This window comes from Dreissena polymorpha, chromosome 5 (genome assembly GCF_020536995.1).
Source record: "Dreissena polymorpha isolate Duluth1 chromosome 5, UMN_Dpol_1.0, whole genome shotgun sequence".
Classification (NCBI taxonomy): domain Eukaryota; kingdom Metazoa; phylum Mollusca; class Bivalvia; order Myida; family Dreissenidae; genus Dreissena; species Dreissena polymorpha.
In genome coordinates, this window is record NC_068359.1 from 46601220 (window position 1) to 46618192 (window position 16973).

General features: G+C 39.9%; 1 protein-coding gene across 1 annotated transcript in view; it reads right to left on the minus strand.

Moving 5' to 3' along the window:
- LOC127882373 (contactin-5-like) overlaps positions 1 to 16973 on the minus strand; it is an 80340-nt gene that overhangs the window by 16837 nt on the left and 46530 nt on the right. Inside the window, exons 12-18 of the mRNA XM_052430971.1 lie at positions 15813 to 15997; positions 9837 to 9945; positions 7087 to 7256; positions 5393 to 5683; positions 4759 to 4928; positions 3105 to 3231; positions 552 to 746 (exon numbers count right to left, since the gene is read on the minus strand). Of these exons, the coding sequence (XP_052286931.1) occupies positions 552 to 746; positions 3105 to 3231; positions 4759 to 4928; positions 5393 to 5683; positions 7087 to 7256; positions 9837 to 9945; positions 15813 to 15997 (1247 nt within the window). The remainder of the gene's footprint in view (positions 1 to 551; positions 747 to 3104; positions 3232 to 4758; positions 4929 to 5392; positions 5684 to 7086; positions 7257 to 9836; positions 9946 to 15812; positions 15998 to 16973) is intronic.

Sequence of the window (16973 nt, forward strand, 5' to 3'; positions counted from 1 at the left end):
GGGGATAATAGAGGAAAAATATTCTGACACAGACAAACCTCTGTATATTTTATGTTTCAAAAAAGGCAAAGGACCATATTTCAGGGCCAGTGTCGCAGCCAAAATTCCTTACTTAACCCTTGACCACTCAGATACATGTTTTAACGCATTTGTAGTCCCTTAAAAAGTTATATTTAATTAAAGGCCTTTCTTACTAGATTCAAGTTTTAAAGACTTCATTTCCAACCTTTAGATACTGATGAGCAGTAAACAGCATAAAACCTTTACTGACTGCCAGTAACTCACAGGCTTTTCTGGCTTTATGCTGTTTGAACATAGCAATTTTCACTTAGCTTCTAAGTGGTAAAGGGTTAACAATCACCACACATTAAGTTTAGACAGTTTGAAAAAAAATCTGCCTAGCAATTTAAAAATACTTGAAAATGCTCACACAATTTTGAAACAATATTTTATACAATATTGTTATTGAAATTTTAAAACAAAACGACACTCTGTGCATGTAAACAAGCTAATATTTCAAAATGGTAAAAAATAAATACTGTTGTTCTTACAGGAGTAAAGCTGACGGTATATTTGTGAGTAGTTAGTTCTCCCGTAGATGTTGTAGTACGTGATGGGAGCTGCATCTTCCTGGGGATCTGTCCAGCGCAGCAGCGCGTCAAACTCCCCGATATTCTCCCCCATCGGCAGCTGAACGTTGCTCATTGAGCTGTAAGCATCCACACCGGATACCTCCCTCGGTGGACCTGTACACAGCAGAATATAGTGTTGACACATTGCACAACTAATGAGTGGTTAAATGACAAAAATCAATGGACCAGATCAAAACTCGAACTTGATCTGTAAGTCATGCAGGTAGACTCACACACTGAAAATCAGGTAAATATCTGAAAGCATTAAGGAACAAAATTATTCCGGAAACGGAAACCCTATGGAAAGACAATTTGTCTGCTATTTGCCACCCTACCAGGTGCATAACAAAAACTAAGGACCCTTGTAGAATTTTGAGAATTATATAACAAGAGGCCCATGAGGGCCTGAATCGCTCTACTGCTATAAACACTGTGCACGTTTGGAAAGAATAAGATGGAAACTTAATCGCGCAAACAAGGAGAATTTTCTCAAATTCATGGGGAGATTATTGTGTACTTATTTCTCCGATACTGCTCATATTCAATAGGGTTCAAGTCCTCATTGATATAAAGATACTGTGCAAATTTGGAAATAATTGGATGAAAACTGTGGAATTAATTGCGTAAACAAGCAGGATTTCAAAATTGTCTCATATTCAAAGGGAAGTCATTCTGGATGTATTGCTTGGATATTGCTCTTTTTAAAAAAGGGTTTGAGTCCTCATTGATACAAAGACACTGTGCAAGTTTGCCAAGAATTGGATGAAAATTATGGACTTTATCATATAAAAAAACTAAATTTTCATTTTTTCTCAAATTCAAGGAGAGATAATTCTAGACTTATAACTCCGATATTGCTCATTTTCAATAGGGTTTGACTCATCATTCAGATAAAGACACTGTGCAAGTTGGGAAATAATTGGATGAAAACTGTGGACTTTATTGTGTAAACAAGCCTTATTTCACAATTTTCTCAAATTCAAGGGGAGATAATTCTGTACTTTTTACTCTGATGTAACCTTTTTTCAATAGGGTTCGAGTCCTCATTAATATGAAGACAATGAACAAGTTTGAAAAGAATCGGATGAAAACTGTGGACTTAATCGCGTAAACAAGAAAAAGTCTAACACACACATGCACGGACGGACGACGGCAACCACGCCATGACATTAGCTCTAGAGCTAAAAAAAAATCAAAATTGTAGTACCATGTAACCTATGCTCATGATAAAAAAGTTTAATGATAATAAAAGCTTCCATAAAAGTGTGTGTCATGCTTCTGTAAAAGTGTCCTGACACTTATTTACTTGAAAGTGTGTGTCATGACACTTATTTACTTGAAAGTGTGTGCCATGACACTTATTTACTTGAAAGTGTGTGTCATGACACTTATTTACTTGAAAGTTTGTGTCATGCTTCCGTAAAAGTGTGTGTCATGACACTTTTGTTTACTTGAAAGTGTGTGCCATGACACTTATTTACGCTCAATTGGTCATTGTCGGCTCGAGTACTACTTACATGTATCCGGGTACTCTTAAGTATAATTACATGCACCCCAGGTACAGTAAATATACTAAGATGTACCTGGAATATAAACTCTAAATCGGTCGTTGTCCGATAAATGGCTTCTATATTATCGAAACTCGTACTCTAAAAGCATGTAGATGAAGTTTTGTTGAAAGAGAAGTTTGTTTAAGATAAACAATATTGTTTTACGGTAATAGGTAGCACGTTTTACAACATCCGATATTGGGCTGGAATACAACTTGTGTACAGTCTTATATCGACCAGGTACATTTAAGTATATTTACTGTACCCGGGGTACATGTAAGTATACTTAAGAGTACCCAAGTAACATGTTAGTAGTACCCGAGCCCTCAATGACCAATGGAGCCTTATTTACTTGAAAGTATGTGTCAAGGCACATATTTACTTGAAAGTGTGTGTCATGACACTTATTTACTTGAAAGTGTGAACTTGAAAGTGCTTGTCATTACACTTATTTATTTGAAAGTGTGTGACATGACACTTATTTACTCGCATGTGTGTGTAATGACACCTACTTATATAAAGGTGTGTGTCATGACACTTATTTACTTGAAAGTGTGTGTAACAACACTTATTCACTTGAAAGTGTGTGTCATGGCACTTATTTACTTGAAAGTGTGTTATGCTTCCGTAAAAGTGTGACATCATGACGAAAACATATGAGCCCCCCTTGGGGAAAGCTGGGTTCAATGCATGTGCATAAACCGTCGTCCAGATAAGCATGTGCAGTCCACAAAGGCTAATCAGGAACGACAATTTCCACTTTTATGGTATTTTTCATTTAAAGCAAGCATAATTTTAGCAATTTTCCAGTTTAAGCAAAAGTCATCCCTCATTAACCTTTGAAAATTTCACAGGCTAATCAGCTGGGACTACACTTAATGCTCTTAAGCCCCATTTTCTGAGAGTGAGGTTCAGTCCCTACCTGTGATCCAGAGTCTACCAGTGGCCTCAGTTGCGTCGACCTGGGTTGTTGCCCTGCAGGTGTACATGCCTCCATGCCAGTACTGGGCGTCCCGAATGTACAGGCCACCTTCCTGGGGGGGTAGACCCTGAAACATAACCACAGCGAGAGATAAAGGTTGACACATTAAAGCTTCAAATAAAGTACCCATGCAGGGATGAATACAGTGGAAGTAGTGAATAATGCACATTTATATATATGGTCATACTTATTTCAGATCTTAAAGAATAGTTTTGATTCAATGACCTGTAAAAGATACATGACAGCAATTTTTTTCCTTTCCCAGTTGGGAAAAAACAACCAATTTACCAATTGCTGTCAAAAAAATCCAAATTCAAGGTTTCTATAAACAAATTTGCTACATTAAGTTAGTTCTCCTTTGCATCACTATGGATTGAAAGTAAGTAAATATAATATTGACAACTTAACAACATTTAGTTATCAATTTTTAAGTATTTGGGAGCAAAAAATCTAATATACAAATTTCCCAATATGAAGACTTCATAATGCGAATTTTCTAAATTTCAGGGTTTTTCAGGCACAGTTTTCCCAATTGGACAAAAAAATCACTGCATGATGCCCAACACATGCATATGCATTATGAAGACTAAAAAAACTGATGGATGCTCCCCAATGATGCTTTGTCGATATATGGTTAAGTTGTGTGGAAAAAAGTGTGACCTTGAGAAAATCTATTTTTAGCCTCAGTGACCTTGACCCCAATGACCTCAAACCTCATCAAAAAGGTAGAGGTCCATGCAAGGTACTTACATCCCAAATATATAAGAGATTGATCAAATATTGAAGGAGCTATGAAAAACTGTAACCAAAGTGACCTTGAGAAAATCTATTATTAGCCTCGGTGACCTTGACTTTGACCCAAGTGACCTCAAACCTCATCAAAAGGTAGAGGTCCATGCAAGGTACCTACATGCCAAATATGTAAGAGATCGGTAAAATATTGAAGGCGCTATGAGAAACAGTAACAAAATTGTGACGGAAAAATCTATTTTTAGCCTCAGTGACCTTGACTCCAGTGACCTCAAACACCATCAAAAGGTAGAGGTCCATGCAAGGTACCTACATGCCAAATATGTAAGAGATCAGTAAGATATTGAAGGCGCTATGAGAAACTGTAACAACGTTGTGACGGAAAAATCTATTATTAGCCTCAGTGACCTTGACCTTGACCCCAGTGACCTCAAACATCATCAAAATGTAGAGGTCCATGCAAGGTGCCTACATGCCAAATATGTAAGATATCAGTAAAATATTGAAGGCGCTATGAGAAACGGTAACAAAAGTGTTACGGAAGTACATGTAAGTAAGGAACCCTAAATTGGCAACTATTATGCTCCCCATATATATATATATGGGGAGCATAAAAATATGTTCCATAGTAGTGCTAACATGCTCCGAAAAATGGTGCAATTGTTATGGTGCCTGCCTGGCGACCGGGAGGTCAAGGGTTCCATCCTCACTGTTGGAGCATTATTTAATCTCCGCCAGACACCAAGTACTAGTTCTACCCTGGAAACAGACTCCAGAGTGCTTCAATAAGCCTCAGGCTTTCAGTGCAATCAAGTTAAAATAAATATGTATTCATTAAACTAACATGCTCATAGTGCGAGTCACTGCTGATGTTAATGGTGCGGTTATTGAAGAGCCATTGGTAGACGATGTCGAGGTTGTCTCGGTTGAAGGAGACCTGGCAGTTGATGAACGCTGTGGAGTTCAAGCTCACGGTCGTGTCTCTACTCGGAGGGGTGGAGATCACAGTTGCCGCTACACAAAAAACATAGTTCATCCAAATTATGTACAACTGATCAATTCAAATAATGTAGAACTGATCTATGCAAATAATGTAGAACTGATGAGTATAAAAATAATTTTTACTTTTTTTTAACAGTTCTTCATTATATTGTATACCGATTTACATAATCAAACATGGAAAAAGATATTTATAACTTAGATCTAAGTATTTTATTAAGGAATGAAAAAAATACATTTCACATGCCCTTTATATGAAATCCAAATAAAGTAAAACTGATCTATGCATATAATGTACAACTGATCAGTATAAAACTATTTATATTCTTTTATTCATTATATTGCATGTCGATATACATAATCAAACATGGAAGATATTCACATCGTAGATTTTAAGTATTTTATTTAGGACTGAAAAAATTACATATCACATGCCCTTTATATGAAATCAAATTTACAACAAATAGTAGAATATGTACCGTAAATACTCAAGTAGGTTGAGTTTTTCGCTTCCCCAAGGGAATTGACAGCCCGACATTCGTACATCCCAGCATTGGATTGCTGCAAGTCCCTGATTACCAGGTCACCCTTAATATTCCTGTACAGAGGGTCACTAGGGTTTGAAGAGGGGTTGAGCCCTCCCCCATTCATGAACCAGTTGATCTCTGGTGTAGGAGCAGCCTCAGGCCTGCACTCTATCGTAACATCCCCTTTCAGGGCTCCAGCCTTGGTTAGGGCCATAGGGTTCTTCTCAAAGGTGGGGGCCAAGGCTGAAATCAGGTGCTTAATGAGGTCATATGAAGTTTCTGTATAGACTAATTCTTAAATCATGCACTTTTTATATAGCCATATGTAGACCTGTTATGAAAAAATTAGTAAAAGATTATCTCAAACAAAGCAAAAACTGAACATCAAAATAGGCATCAATTTTATTATTAACGTTTGAAAATGCAACACACAAACCTATACAATCAGAGAATGTGATAAAAACCCATTCAAAATTTACCAAAGCAAGGCTTATGTGTGAAAGACACAAGACTTCTAACATTGGCTTTAATTAAAGCATATGAAAACATAGTTATGAAACTATCTCCTACATTGATTATGATGGGACATATTTACAGGACTGCTCTATTCTTGCATTAAGTTCTTGATCTGAATTAATCATTACATAAGAACACATAACAATGAACGCACATCATACTGTAAAACCATTAAACTTCGTGTGGTATGAATTTTCATGGATTTCGTTGTTCCGCTGAACGACGAATTCAAGTACCAACGATTATTTTTACATTTTTAATCCGAAATCGGTCCTTTTCGAATGTCATTGCCGACATTGTCTATTGTTTTCGTTATCTGAGATATTTGATTGAGATATGCTAGGTAATACAATATGTTGTTTTCTTGATAAGTGTTTGGGTAATAATACTTTTTATATCAAGCACGGAATTTAAACTGTACTTCAACGATTGTTCTCTTATACGTGACGTCGTCAAATTAACAGTTTGCAGATTTATCACATATGTCAATTAGTGCCAATTTAATTTAAAAAGAGACATAACGGTTTTCACACCTGTATTTTGGGGACCTTATTACTCAATTGTTACTACTAGGGGACCGATTGAGCAGAGAATTGCAAATATTGTCAAAACAACATTGATGGCAATTAGAGAGCGGGGACCCACAAGATCGCCACTTATTCGCTCTTATCGACAATTATCAGCAACACTTTCATGCTTCAGTGCATATTAATCACAAGCCTTGCTGTCAACACACATTAGCAGATTATTCTTCGTTATTACTCTGGTTGTCTAAGAAAAGTTTAATTATTATGACTGTCAATCCATGAAATTACGTGTCAAGGAGTTAGTTGTTTTTTTTTTATTAAACCATGAAATTTCATACAGACGAATTTCTATACGTTTACAGTATCACATGAAATACGCATGTAAAATCGAAATACCCCAATTTGGATTGGATGTCAAATGATGTCCTATCCCAGAATTCACTTTATGACATCATGCATACAGTGCACCTATGTGTAAACGTACAAACGAAAAAAAAGTTCTCCTTATCTGAAACAAATTTGTCTTTAATTTTGGCAGAATTCTTTTTAAAAAGTTAAGTAGTTTGTTTTTATTGTGCATTAAGTAGTCAAGTTAAGGCTCACAGAGAATCCTAAGCTGTGCGGCAGACGTTGACGTCCCATGGGAGTTCTCTGCAAAGCACTGGTACATGCCGCTGTCGCGCTTTTCCTGAAGGTTGCGCAGGAACAGGATGTTGCTGATGACCTGAACCTCGCCGTTGGTGCTGTTGGTGATCCTCACGCCATCCTTGTACCTGTAACGTAATGATCTAATGTACTAAACATTTGAGAAAATCGTCTTTTTACAAAAACAATGTCAATTTATAAATTAATTTATCCAAACAATTGCCCGATACACTGTAAAGCACGCATGCCTACATGTCATTTCTTGCTTGCACTCCTTGTTAATTTTTTTTAACTCTTCCTGTATATTTTGCGCACTTCACCATGTATGTAGCCTTCTTTTGTCTGGTGTTTTAAGGTATACAGTCCAACCTGAGAACAGCAGTCAGTCAATGAAATGACCTACATTGTAAGTGACCATTGTAGACAGTTGACCGTTGTTCTCAGTTTCCACGTATTAGATGATTGGTAGTATTGCACGGTCGTTACCCCACCCACTTGTTTGCCCACTGTATTAATCTATTCACATTCTCTGTATTAGTCTAGTAACAGGACACACCAGACAGCTAGAGGGAATGTACTCGTTCATTCAAGTTACTGGACAGCTGTCCTATACAGGAGTCCTGGATATCTTCGTTTTACTAAATAAAATATCTTGTTTAAAATATTTTGTGGACTTTGAAAGCATCTTGTTCAATAGCAAAATAAATCTCAACAAAAAGTTCGCTGAGTTGTAAGCATCTTTTTTTTTATGCTTTCCGATGATTTATAGAGAAATATCAGTGAAATAAAACTGATATTTCACTGTTTGAAACAATGAAAAATAACAATGAAAATACAGTCCAACCCCTCTTTAGCAGCCAGTCAAGGGAAACGGCCAAATTGGCTGCTTAAGCGGGGTGGCCTCTTAAGAGGGGGTTGGGTCATAGAGAGTCTGGAGTTGATGAGTGCATGGCCAACTGTTCAATTTTTGTATAAACAAAATGGTAAATATGTGTTCATGTACTAAACAATGTATAGACTTAAAATAATTTTATTTCTTCCTTTCTAAAGTCAGCTATAAAAAAAACGTTTTCATTAAAAAAAAAATTCTATTTATCTGTCTCATCATCATCATCAGAATCAAGTCAATGAAAAAGAATCATTCTCATGATTCATTGTTTACACAATGCGCGTTGTATGGTCCCAATGCACTTAAGATGGGAACAGTTGTGAATCAGTTATGCGTGAATAACTCCTGTGTCACTATCAATCGATAATTTAATTGGTTTATTGCAGTTTTATGGCTTTGTAATACCTACCTCACAATTGGTCTCGACAGTGATCCCCTCCATGATAAAATCGTGGCCACTTATTTAAGAGACTGATAATAGCAACCGGGTGTAATCCTCCCAGTAATCGTGCTTTTCATGCATACTATTATAAAAACATTTTTTCGTAAAGGGTTTTATCAAAATTAATATTGAAATCATTGTAAATATAAAACAAATATAAATGTTTTGTTTAATTCCCAAATGAGAATAATATTTTGTAATCCTAAACACACTCCTGATTGTTTTATGTTAATGAGACGTTTACAAATTCTAGCATCAAAAAAGTCCTCATGTATTTCCTTTGTCCCGACAAAAGCGCGAAAATTATGCACCAATGTACAATGTCACGGCATACCCATGGAAAGCATGCGTGTATTGATTTATGGATAAAAACTTTGTAGCACAGAGAACATGTAGATCAGTTGATTTCAGTTTAAAGTTTTGTTGTTCTTTTCAACTTTTAATTAGCCGATAATTGTCATAAATGTGTGCTTGAAATAGTTTGATTCAACAGCTACAAATAATAAATTATAAATTAAGAATCTCTTTTCCAGTAATAATAGGTGATATTCGCACGTGCGGAAACAAAAAGATCAAACGGTCGCATATTGCTTTTAACCCGATAACCCGATAATCCGCCGCTAATTAATTGCAATTTGCAAACTGGCTGTCAAAATGTTTATCACACATCACGCTTCAGTACTACAGAGCCTAAACAACAGACTGGAAGTACGTATCGATTTTTTCGCCATTGCGTTGGTGTAATTTTGCCAATGTACATGACTGACTTACTCGCGCGTCATCACTCATATGGGGGAAATTTAACATTTAGGATGCAAAATTGCTGGCCGCTGGCCGGAGAAACGGGGTTACTGCTTAAGAGGGGTGCATTATATAGTGTTTATTGACTGTCGCGGCACAGACCGGCCGCCTACACGGGGCGACCGGTGATGAGGGGTGACTGGAAGTAGGGGTTGGACTGTAATCAATAATTTTCATTGTTTTACCAGAACTATCTTTCAGATATCTTTGGTTTGCCCATTGTGACCCTCAATTAAAGGCAAATTTTACAAAGGGGGACTACTGTGCATAGATGTTTATAAAAACATACTGAAAACCTTTCTTTTAAAATACTTAAAGGCGCCCAACGGGGAATTATGAAGTCTGGAATGGCAAAAATTTAATACAAAAATATTCATTTGTTAGCATAAAATAAAAAAATTGTTGGATTTGGTGGAATATCGATTTTAATTCACTCGTGATCACAGAAAAAATATATTTTCACTCAGCAGCCACTCGTGAAAAAATCATTTTCTATGATCACTTATGAATTAAAATCCATATTCCACCAAATCCAACAAATATCCTCTATTTATTCCATCACATTTTGCTACATACCAGGTGTACGTGGGGAAGGGCACAGAGCGAGCCTCACACTGCCACGTCAGCTGCTTGGTACCAACGTCAAGGTGCTGGTCCATCAGGGGCATCACAAACTGAGGCTTGGCTGTTTTTTTTAAAGAAAAAATATGAGCCCGTGAAAATGGGGCATCATGCTTGAGCTTAACTTGTCATCCCAGATAAGCCTTTGCAGTCCCCACAGGCTAATCAGGGACAACACTTTCTGCTAATACGGTGCAGTCCCCATAGGCTAATCAGGGACAACACTTTCTGCTATTACAGTGCAGTCCCCAGAGACTAATCAGGGACAACACTTTCTGCTATTACGGTGTAGTCTCCATAGGCTAATTAGGGACAACACTTTCTGCTATTACAGTGCAGTCGCCATAGGCTAATCAGGGACAACACTTTCTGCTATTAAGGTGCAGTCCCCATAGGCTAATCAGGGACAACACTTTCTGCTATTATGGTGCAGTCCCCATAGGCTAATCAGGGACAACACTTTCTGCTATTACGGTGCAGTCCCCAGAGGCTAATCAGGGACAACACTTTCTGCTATTACAGTGCAGTCCCCATAGGCTAATCAGGGTCAACACTTTCTGCTATTACGGTGCAGTCCCTAGAGGCTAATCAGGGACAACACTTTCTGCTATAACGGTGCAGTCCCCATAGGCTAATCAGGGACAATACTTTCTGCTATTACGGTGCAGTCCCCAGAGACTAATCAGGGACAACACTTACTGCTATTACCGTGCAGTCCCCATAGGCTAATCAGGGACAACACTTTCTGCTATTACAGTGCAGTCCCCAGAGACTAATCAGGGACAATACTTTCTGCTATTACGGTGCAGTCCCCAGAGGCTAATCAGGGACAACACTTTCTGCTATTACGGTGCTAATCAGGGACAACACTTTCTGCAGTCCCCAGAGACTAATCAGGGACAACACTTTCTGCTATTACGGTGCAGTCCCCATAGGCTAATCAGGGACAACACTTACTGCTATTATGGTGCAGTCCCCATAGGCTAATCAGGGACAACACTTTCTGCTATTACAGTGCAGTCCCCAGAGACTAATCAGGGACAATACTTTCTGCTATTACGGTGCAGTCCCCAGAGGCTAATCAGGGACAACACTTTATGCTATTACGGTGCAGTCCCCAGAGACTAATCAGGGACAACACTTTATGCTATTACGGTGCAGTCCCCATAGGCTAATCAGGGACAATACTTTCTGCTATTACGGTGCAGTCCCCAGAGGCTAATCAGGGACAACACTTTCTGCTATTACAGTGCAGTCCCTAGAGACTAATCAGGGACAACACTTTCTGCTATTACAGTGCAGTCCCCAGAGACTAATCAGGGACAATACTTTCTGCTATTACGGTGCAGTCCCCAGAGGCTAATCAGGGACAACACTTTCTGCTATTACGGTGCTAATCAGGGACAACACTTTCTGCAGTCCCCAGAGACTAATCAGGGACAACACTTTCTGCTTTTACGGTTCAGTCCCCAGAGGCTAATCAGGGACAATACTTTATGCTATTAAGGTGCAGTCCCCATAGGCTAATCAGGGACAACACTTACTGCTATTACGGTGCAGTCCCCAGAGACTAATCAGGGACAACACTTTCTGCTATTACAGTGCAGTCCCCAGAGACTAATCAGGGACAATACTTTCTGCTATTACGGTGCAGTCCCCAGAGGCTAATCAGGGACAACACTTTCTGCTATTACGGTGCAGTCCCCAGAGGCTAATCAGGGACAACACTTTCTGCTATTATGGTGCAGTCCCCAGAGACTAATCAGGGACAACACTTTCTGCTATTACAGTGCAGTCCCCAGAGACTAATCAGGGACAACACTTTCTGCTATTACAGTGCAGTCCCCAGAGGCTAATCAGGGACAACACTTTCTGCTATTACGGTGCAGTCCCCAGAGGCTAATCAGGGACAACACTTTCTGCTATTACGGTGCAGTCCCCAGAGACTAATCAGGGACAACACTTTCTGCTATTACGGTGCAGTCCCCAGAGGCTAATCAGGGACAACACTTTCTGCTATTACGGTGCAGTCCCCAGAGGCTAATCAGGGACAACACTTTATGCTATTACGGTGCAGTCCCCAGAGGCTAATCAGGGACAACACTTTCCGCTATTACGGTGAAGTCCCCATAGGCTAATCAGGGACAACACTTTCTGCTATTACAGTGCAGTCCCCAGAAACTAATCAGGGACAACACTTTCTGCTATTACGGTGCAGTCCCCATAGGCTAATCAGGGACAACACTTTCTGCTATTACGGTGCAGTCCCCATAGGCTAATCAGGGACAACACTTTCTGCTATTACGGTGCAGTCCCCAGAGACTTATCAGGGACAACACTTTCTGCTATTATGGTGAAGTCCCCATAGGCTAATCAGGGACAACACTTTCTACTATTACGGTGCAGTCCCCAGAGGCTAATCAGGGACAACACTTTCTGCTATTACAGTGCAGTCCCCAGAGGCTAATCAGGGACAACACTTTCTGCTATTACGGTGCAGTCCCCAGAGGCTAATCAGGGACAACACTTTCTGCAGTCCCCATAGGCTAAACAGGGACAACACTTTCTGCTATTACGGTGCAGGCTCCATAGGCTAATCAGGGACAACACTTTCTGCTATTACGGTGCAGTCCCCATAGGCTAATCAGGGACAACACTTTCTGCTATTACGGTGCAGTCCCCATAGGCTAATCATGGACAACACTTTCTGCTATTACGGTGCAGTCACCAGAGGCTAATCAGGGACAACACTTTCTGCTATTAAGGTGCAGTCCCCATGAGCTAATCAGGGACAACACTTTCTGCTATTACGGAGCAGTCCCCAGAGGCTAATCAGGCACAACACTTTCTGCTATTATGGTGCAGTCCCCATAGGCTAATCAGGGACAACACTTTCTGCTATTACTGTGCAGTCACCAGAGGCTAATCAGGGACAACACTTTCTGCAGTCCCCAGAGGCTAATCAGGGACAACACTTTCTGCTATTACGGTGCAGTCCCCATAGGCTAATCAGGGACAACACTTTCTGCTTTTACAGTGGAGTCCTCAGAGACTAATCAGGGACAACACTTACTGTTATTACGGTGCAGTCCCCAGAGACTAATCAGGGACAACACTTTCTGCTATTACAGTGCAGTCCCCAGAGACTAATCAGGGACAACACTTTCTGCTATTACCGTGCAGTCCCCATAGGCTTATCAGGGACAACACTTTCTGCTATTACAGTGCAGTACCCAGAGGCTAATCAGGGACAACACTTTCTGCTATTACAGTGCAGTCCGCAGAGACTAATCAGGGACAACACTTTCTGCTATTATGGTGCAGTCCCCAGAGACTAACCAGGGACAACACTTTCTGCTATTACAGTGCAGTCCCCAGAGGCTAATCAGGGACAACACTTTCTGCTATTACTGTGCAGTCCCCATAGGCTAATCAGGGACAACACTTTCTGCTATAACGGTGCAGTCCCCATAGGCTAATCAGGGACAACACTTTCTGCTATTACGATGCAGTCCCCAGAGACTAATAAGGGACAACACTTTATGCTATTATGATGCAGTCCCCATAGGCTAATCAGGGACAACACTTTCTGCTATTACGGTGCAGTCCCCAGAGACTAATCAGGGACAACACTTTCTGCTATTAAGGTGAAGTCCCCAGAGACTCATTAGGGACAACAATTTCTGCTATTACGGTGCAGTCCCCAGAGGCTAAACAGGGACAACACTTTCTGCTATTTCGGTACAGTCCCCAGAGGCTAATCAGGGACAACACTTTCTGCAGTCCCCATAGGCTTATCAGGGACAACACTTTTTGCTATTACGGTGCAGTCCCCATAGGCTAATCAGGGACAACACTTTCTGCTATTACGGTGCAGTCCCCAGAGGCTAATCAGGGACAACACTTTCTGCTATTACGGTGCTAATCAGGGACAACACTTTCTGCAGTCCCCAGAGACTAATCAGGGACAATACTTTCTGCTATTACGGTGCAGTCCCCATAGGCTAATCAGGGACAACACTTTCTGCTATTACGGTGCAGTCCCCAGAGATTAATCAGGGACAACACTTTCTGCTATTACCGTGCAGTCCCCATAGGCTAATCAGGGACAACACTTTATGCTATTATGGTGCAGTCCCCAGAGGCTAATCAGGGACAACACTTTCTGCTATTACGGTGCAGTCCCCAGAGACTAATCAGGGACAACACTTCCGCTATTACGGTGCAGTCCCCAAAGGCTAAACAGGGACAACACTTTCTGCTATTACGGTGCAGTCCCCAGAGGCTAATCAGGGACAACACTTACTGCTATTACGGTGCAGTCCCCATAGGCTAATCAGGGACAACACTTTCTGCTATTACAGTGCAGTCCCCATAGGCTAATCAGGGACAACACTTTCTGCTATTACGGTGCAGTCCCCAGAGGCTTATCAGAGACAACACTTACTGCTATTACGGTGTAGTCTCCATAGGCTAATCAGGGACAACACTTTCTGCTATTACGGTGCAGTCCCCATAGGCTAATCAGGGACAACACTTTCTGCTATTACAGTGCAGTCCCCAGAGGCTAATCAGGGACAACACTTTCTGCTATTACGGTGTAGTCCCCAGAGGCTAATCAGGGACAACACTTTCTGCTTTTACGGTGCAGTCCCCAGAGGCTAATCAGGGACAACACTTTCTGCTATTACGGTGCAGTCCCCATAGGCTAATCAGGGACAACACTTTCTGCTATTACGGTGCAGTCCCCAGAGGCTAATCAGGGACAACACTTTCTGCTATTACGGTGCAGTCCCCAGAGGCTAATCAGGGACAACACTTTTTGCTGTTACGGTGCAGTCCTCATAGGCTAATCAGGGACAACACTTTCTGCTATTACGGTGCAGTCCCCAGAGGCTAATCAGGGACAACACTTACTGCTATTACGGTGCAGTCCCCATAGGCTAATCAGGGACAACACTTTCTGCTATTACAGTGCAGTCCCCATAGGCTAATCAAGGACAACACTTTCTGCTATTACAGTGCAGTCCCCAGAGGCTTATCAGGGACAACACTTACTGCTATTACGGTGTAGTCTCCATAGGCTAATCAGGGACAACACTTTCTGCTATTACGGTGCAGTCCCCATAGGCTAATCAGGGACAACACTTTCTGCTATTACGGTGCAGTCCCCAGAGGCTAATCAGGGACAACACTTTCTGCTTTTACGGTGTAGTCTCCATAGGCTTATCAGGGACAACACTTCTTGCTATTATGGTGCAGTCCCCATAGGCTAATTAGGGACAACACTTTCTGCTATTACGGTATTTTTTGTTTAACCCTTTGCATGCTGGGTAATATGTCATCTTCTAAAATGTTGTCTGCTGAATTTCTAAAATTAGCATTTTCTTCGATTTTTTTCAAAGAATACTATCAGAATAGCAAACAGTTTGGATCCAGATGAGATGCCACGTTCTGTGGCGTCTCATCTGGATCCAAACTGTTTGCAAAGGCCTTCAAAATTCGGTACCAGCACTGTAAGGGTTAAAGGAAATCTCTTTTTAGAGAAAATCCAATTCAGGTGGAAAGTGCCGTCTCTGATTATATAAGCTTATTTAAGTAATCTCACAAAGCGTAAAGACATGTTCCTGACATGTTGAAAAACAAATGAGTTGGTAGGTAGTTTTTTTTTCCTATATGCTTTTATTTATGTGTGGCTGTGTTACTTTATATCCTACCCCTTTATCCATCTATCTAGATCTATACCAAATATTAACTTACTCCTTTATTTGAACAATAGAAATGCAGCTACTTAAATGGGAGTCATAGACCTGTGACTTGCCTTTGCCGTTGTTTTTGTAGTTAAAATAATTTGCACAAAAAAAGATCACAGCCAGAAATGATACTTGAATAGATCTTCAAGAACACATAAAAATATAAACATAATCTTACATTCCACATAGAGAGTGTAAGTTTTGGAGTCCGTTTGTGAGGCAGCCTTGTTGGTGACAGTACACGTGAAGCGGCCAGTGTCGTCCTGAACAACGTTCTGTATCCGCAGCACACGATCATGGTCTTCCAGGGTGTACCGCTGACCATCCCAACGATGAACAGTCCACGAGTACATTAGCGGCGGTCTGAACAGAAACATACAAATTATGTTAGTTTAAACCTATTTATATAAGCCTGATTGCATCGAAAGCTTAAGCTTATTGAAACGCTTTCGAGACCATTGCTTGGGTAGAACCAGTAATTGGTGTCTTTGAAGGTTACCTAAAGAACGCTCCCAAAATTAGGAAAAAACGATACCTCCCGCTTGCTAGAAGGAAACCAGATCTTCTACAGCACATTTACACATTGAAATTATGTACAGGTACCATGAGAGCAAAACAACCCAAACCATGGCAAACATTCTTTTTGGCAGATTAAACCATACCTCTAAATCAGAAAGTTTAAGTGAAATTATTTTGAAGTGGTCTTAGTTGTAATAAAATAATCATAATAGAATAAATAAACTAATTTCGTTGCCATAAAAAAGCCAAGTTTAATACATAAGATTTTTCCTTATATTTAACTTTAGGATGGCCCCACTAAGTCTAAAACAAAGGACCTTATTTGAACAACTGTTTACTGTCTGGCACCATGTGAATATTCGCATATTGACAAAATATTTTAAGTCACTTCAGCTTCAGTTCAAATTCATAACCCAGCAGATTAATGTAATTTATATTTGAATTTTCCCTTAATGTTCAGCTAAAGGGGAAAAGCCGGTTAAGACGGCTTTTTTCTACTCTTAATTTATTGTCATTTTTTTCAAATTTTGAGAAGTTTGCAACTTAAATGTTCTCAATTTTGAAAAGTTAAAAACTCAAATGTTCACAATTTTGAGAAGTTAGCAACTCAAATGTTCCCAATTTTGAGAAGGTCGCAACTCAAATGTTCACAATTTTGAGAAGTTAGCACCTAAAATGTTCACAATTTTGAGAAGTTCACGGCTCAAATGTTCACAATTTTGAAGGAAAGTTCAAAACTTATTTCGTCACTATTTTGATAAGTTTGCATCTAATTTTTCTCAAATTGAGGGACCAAACGCCAATAAATTGATGGACAAAG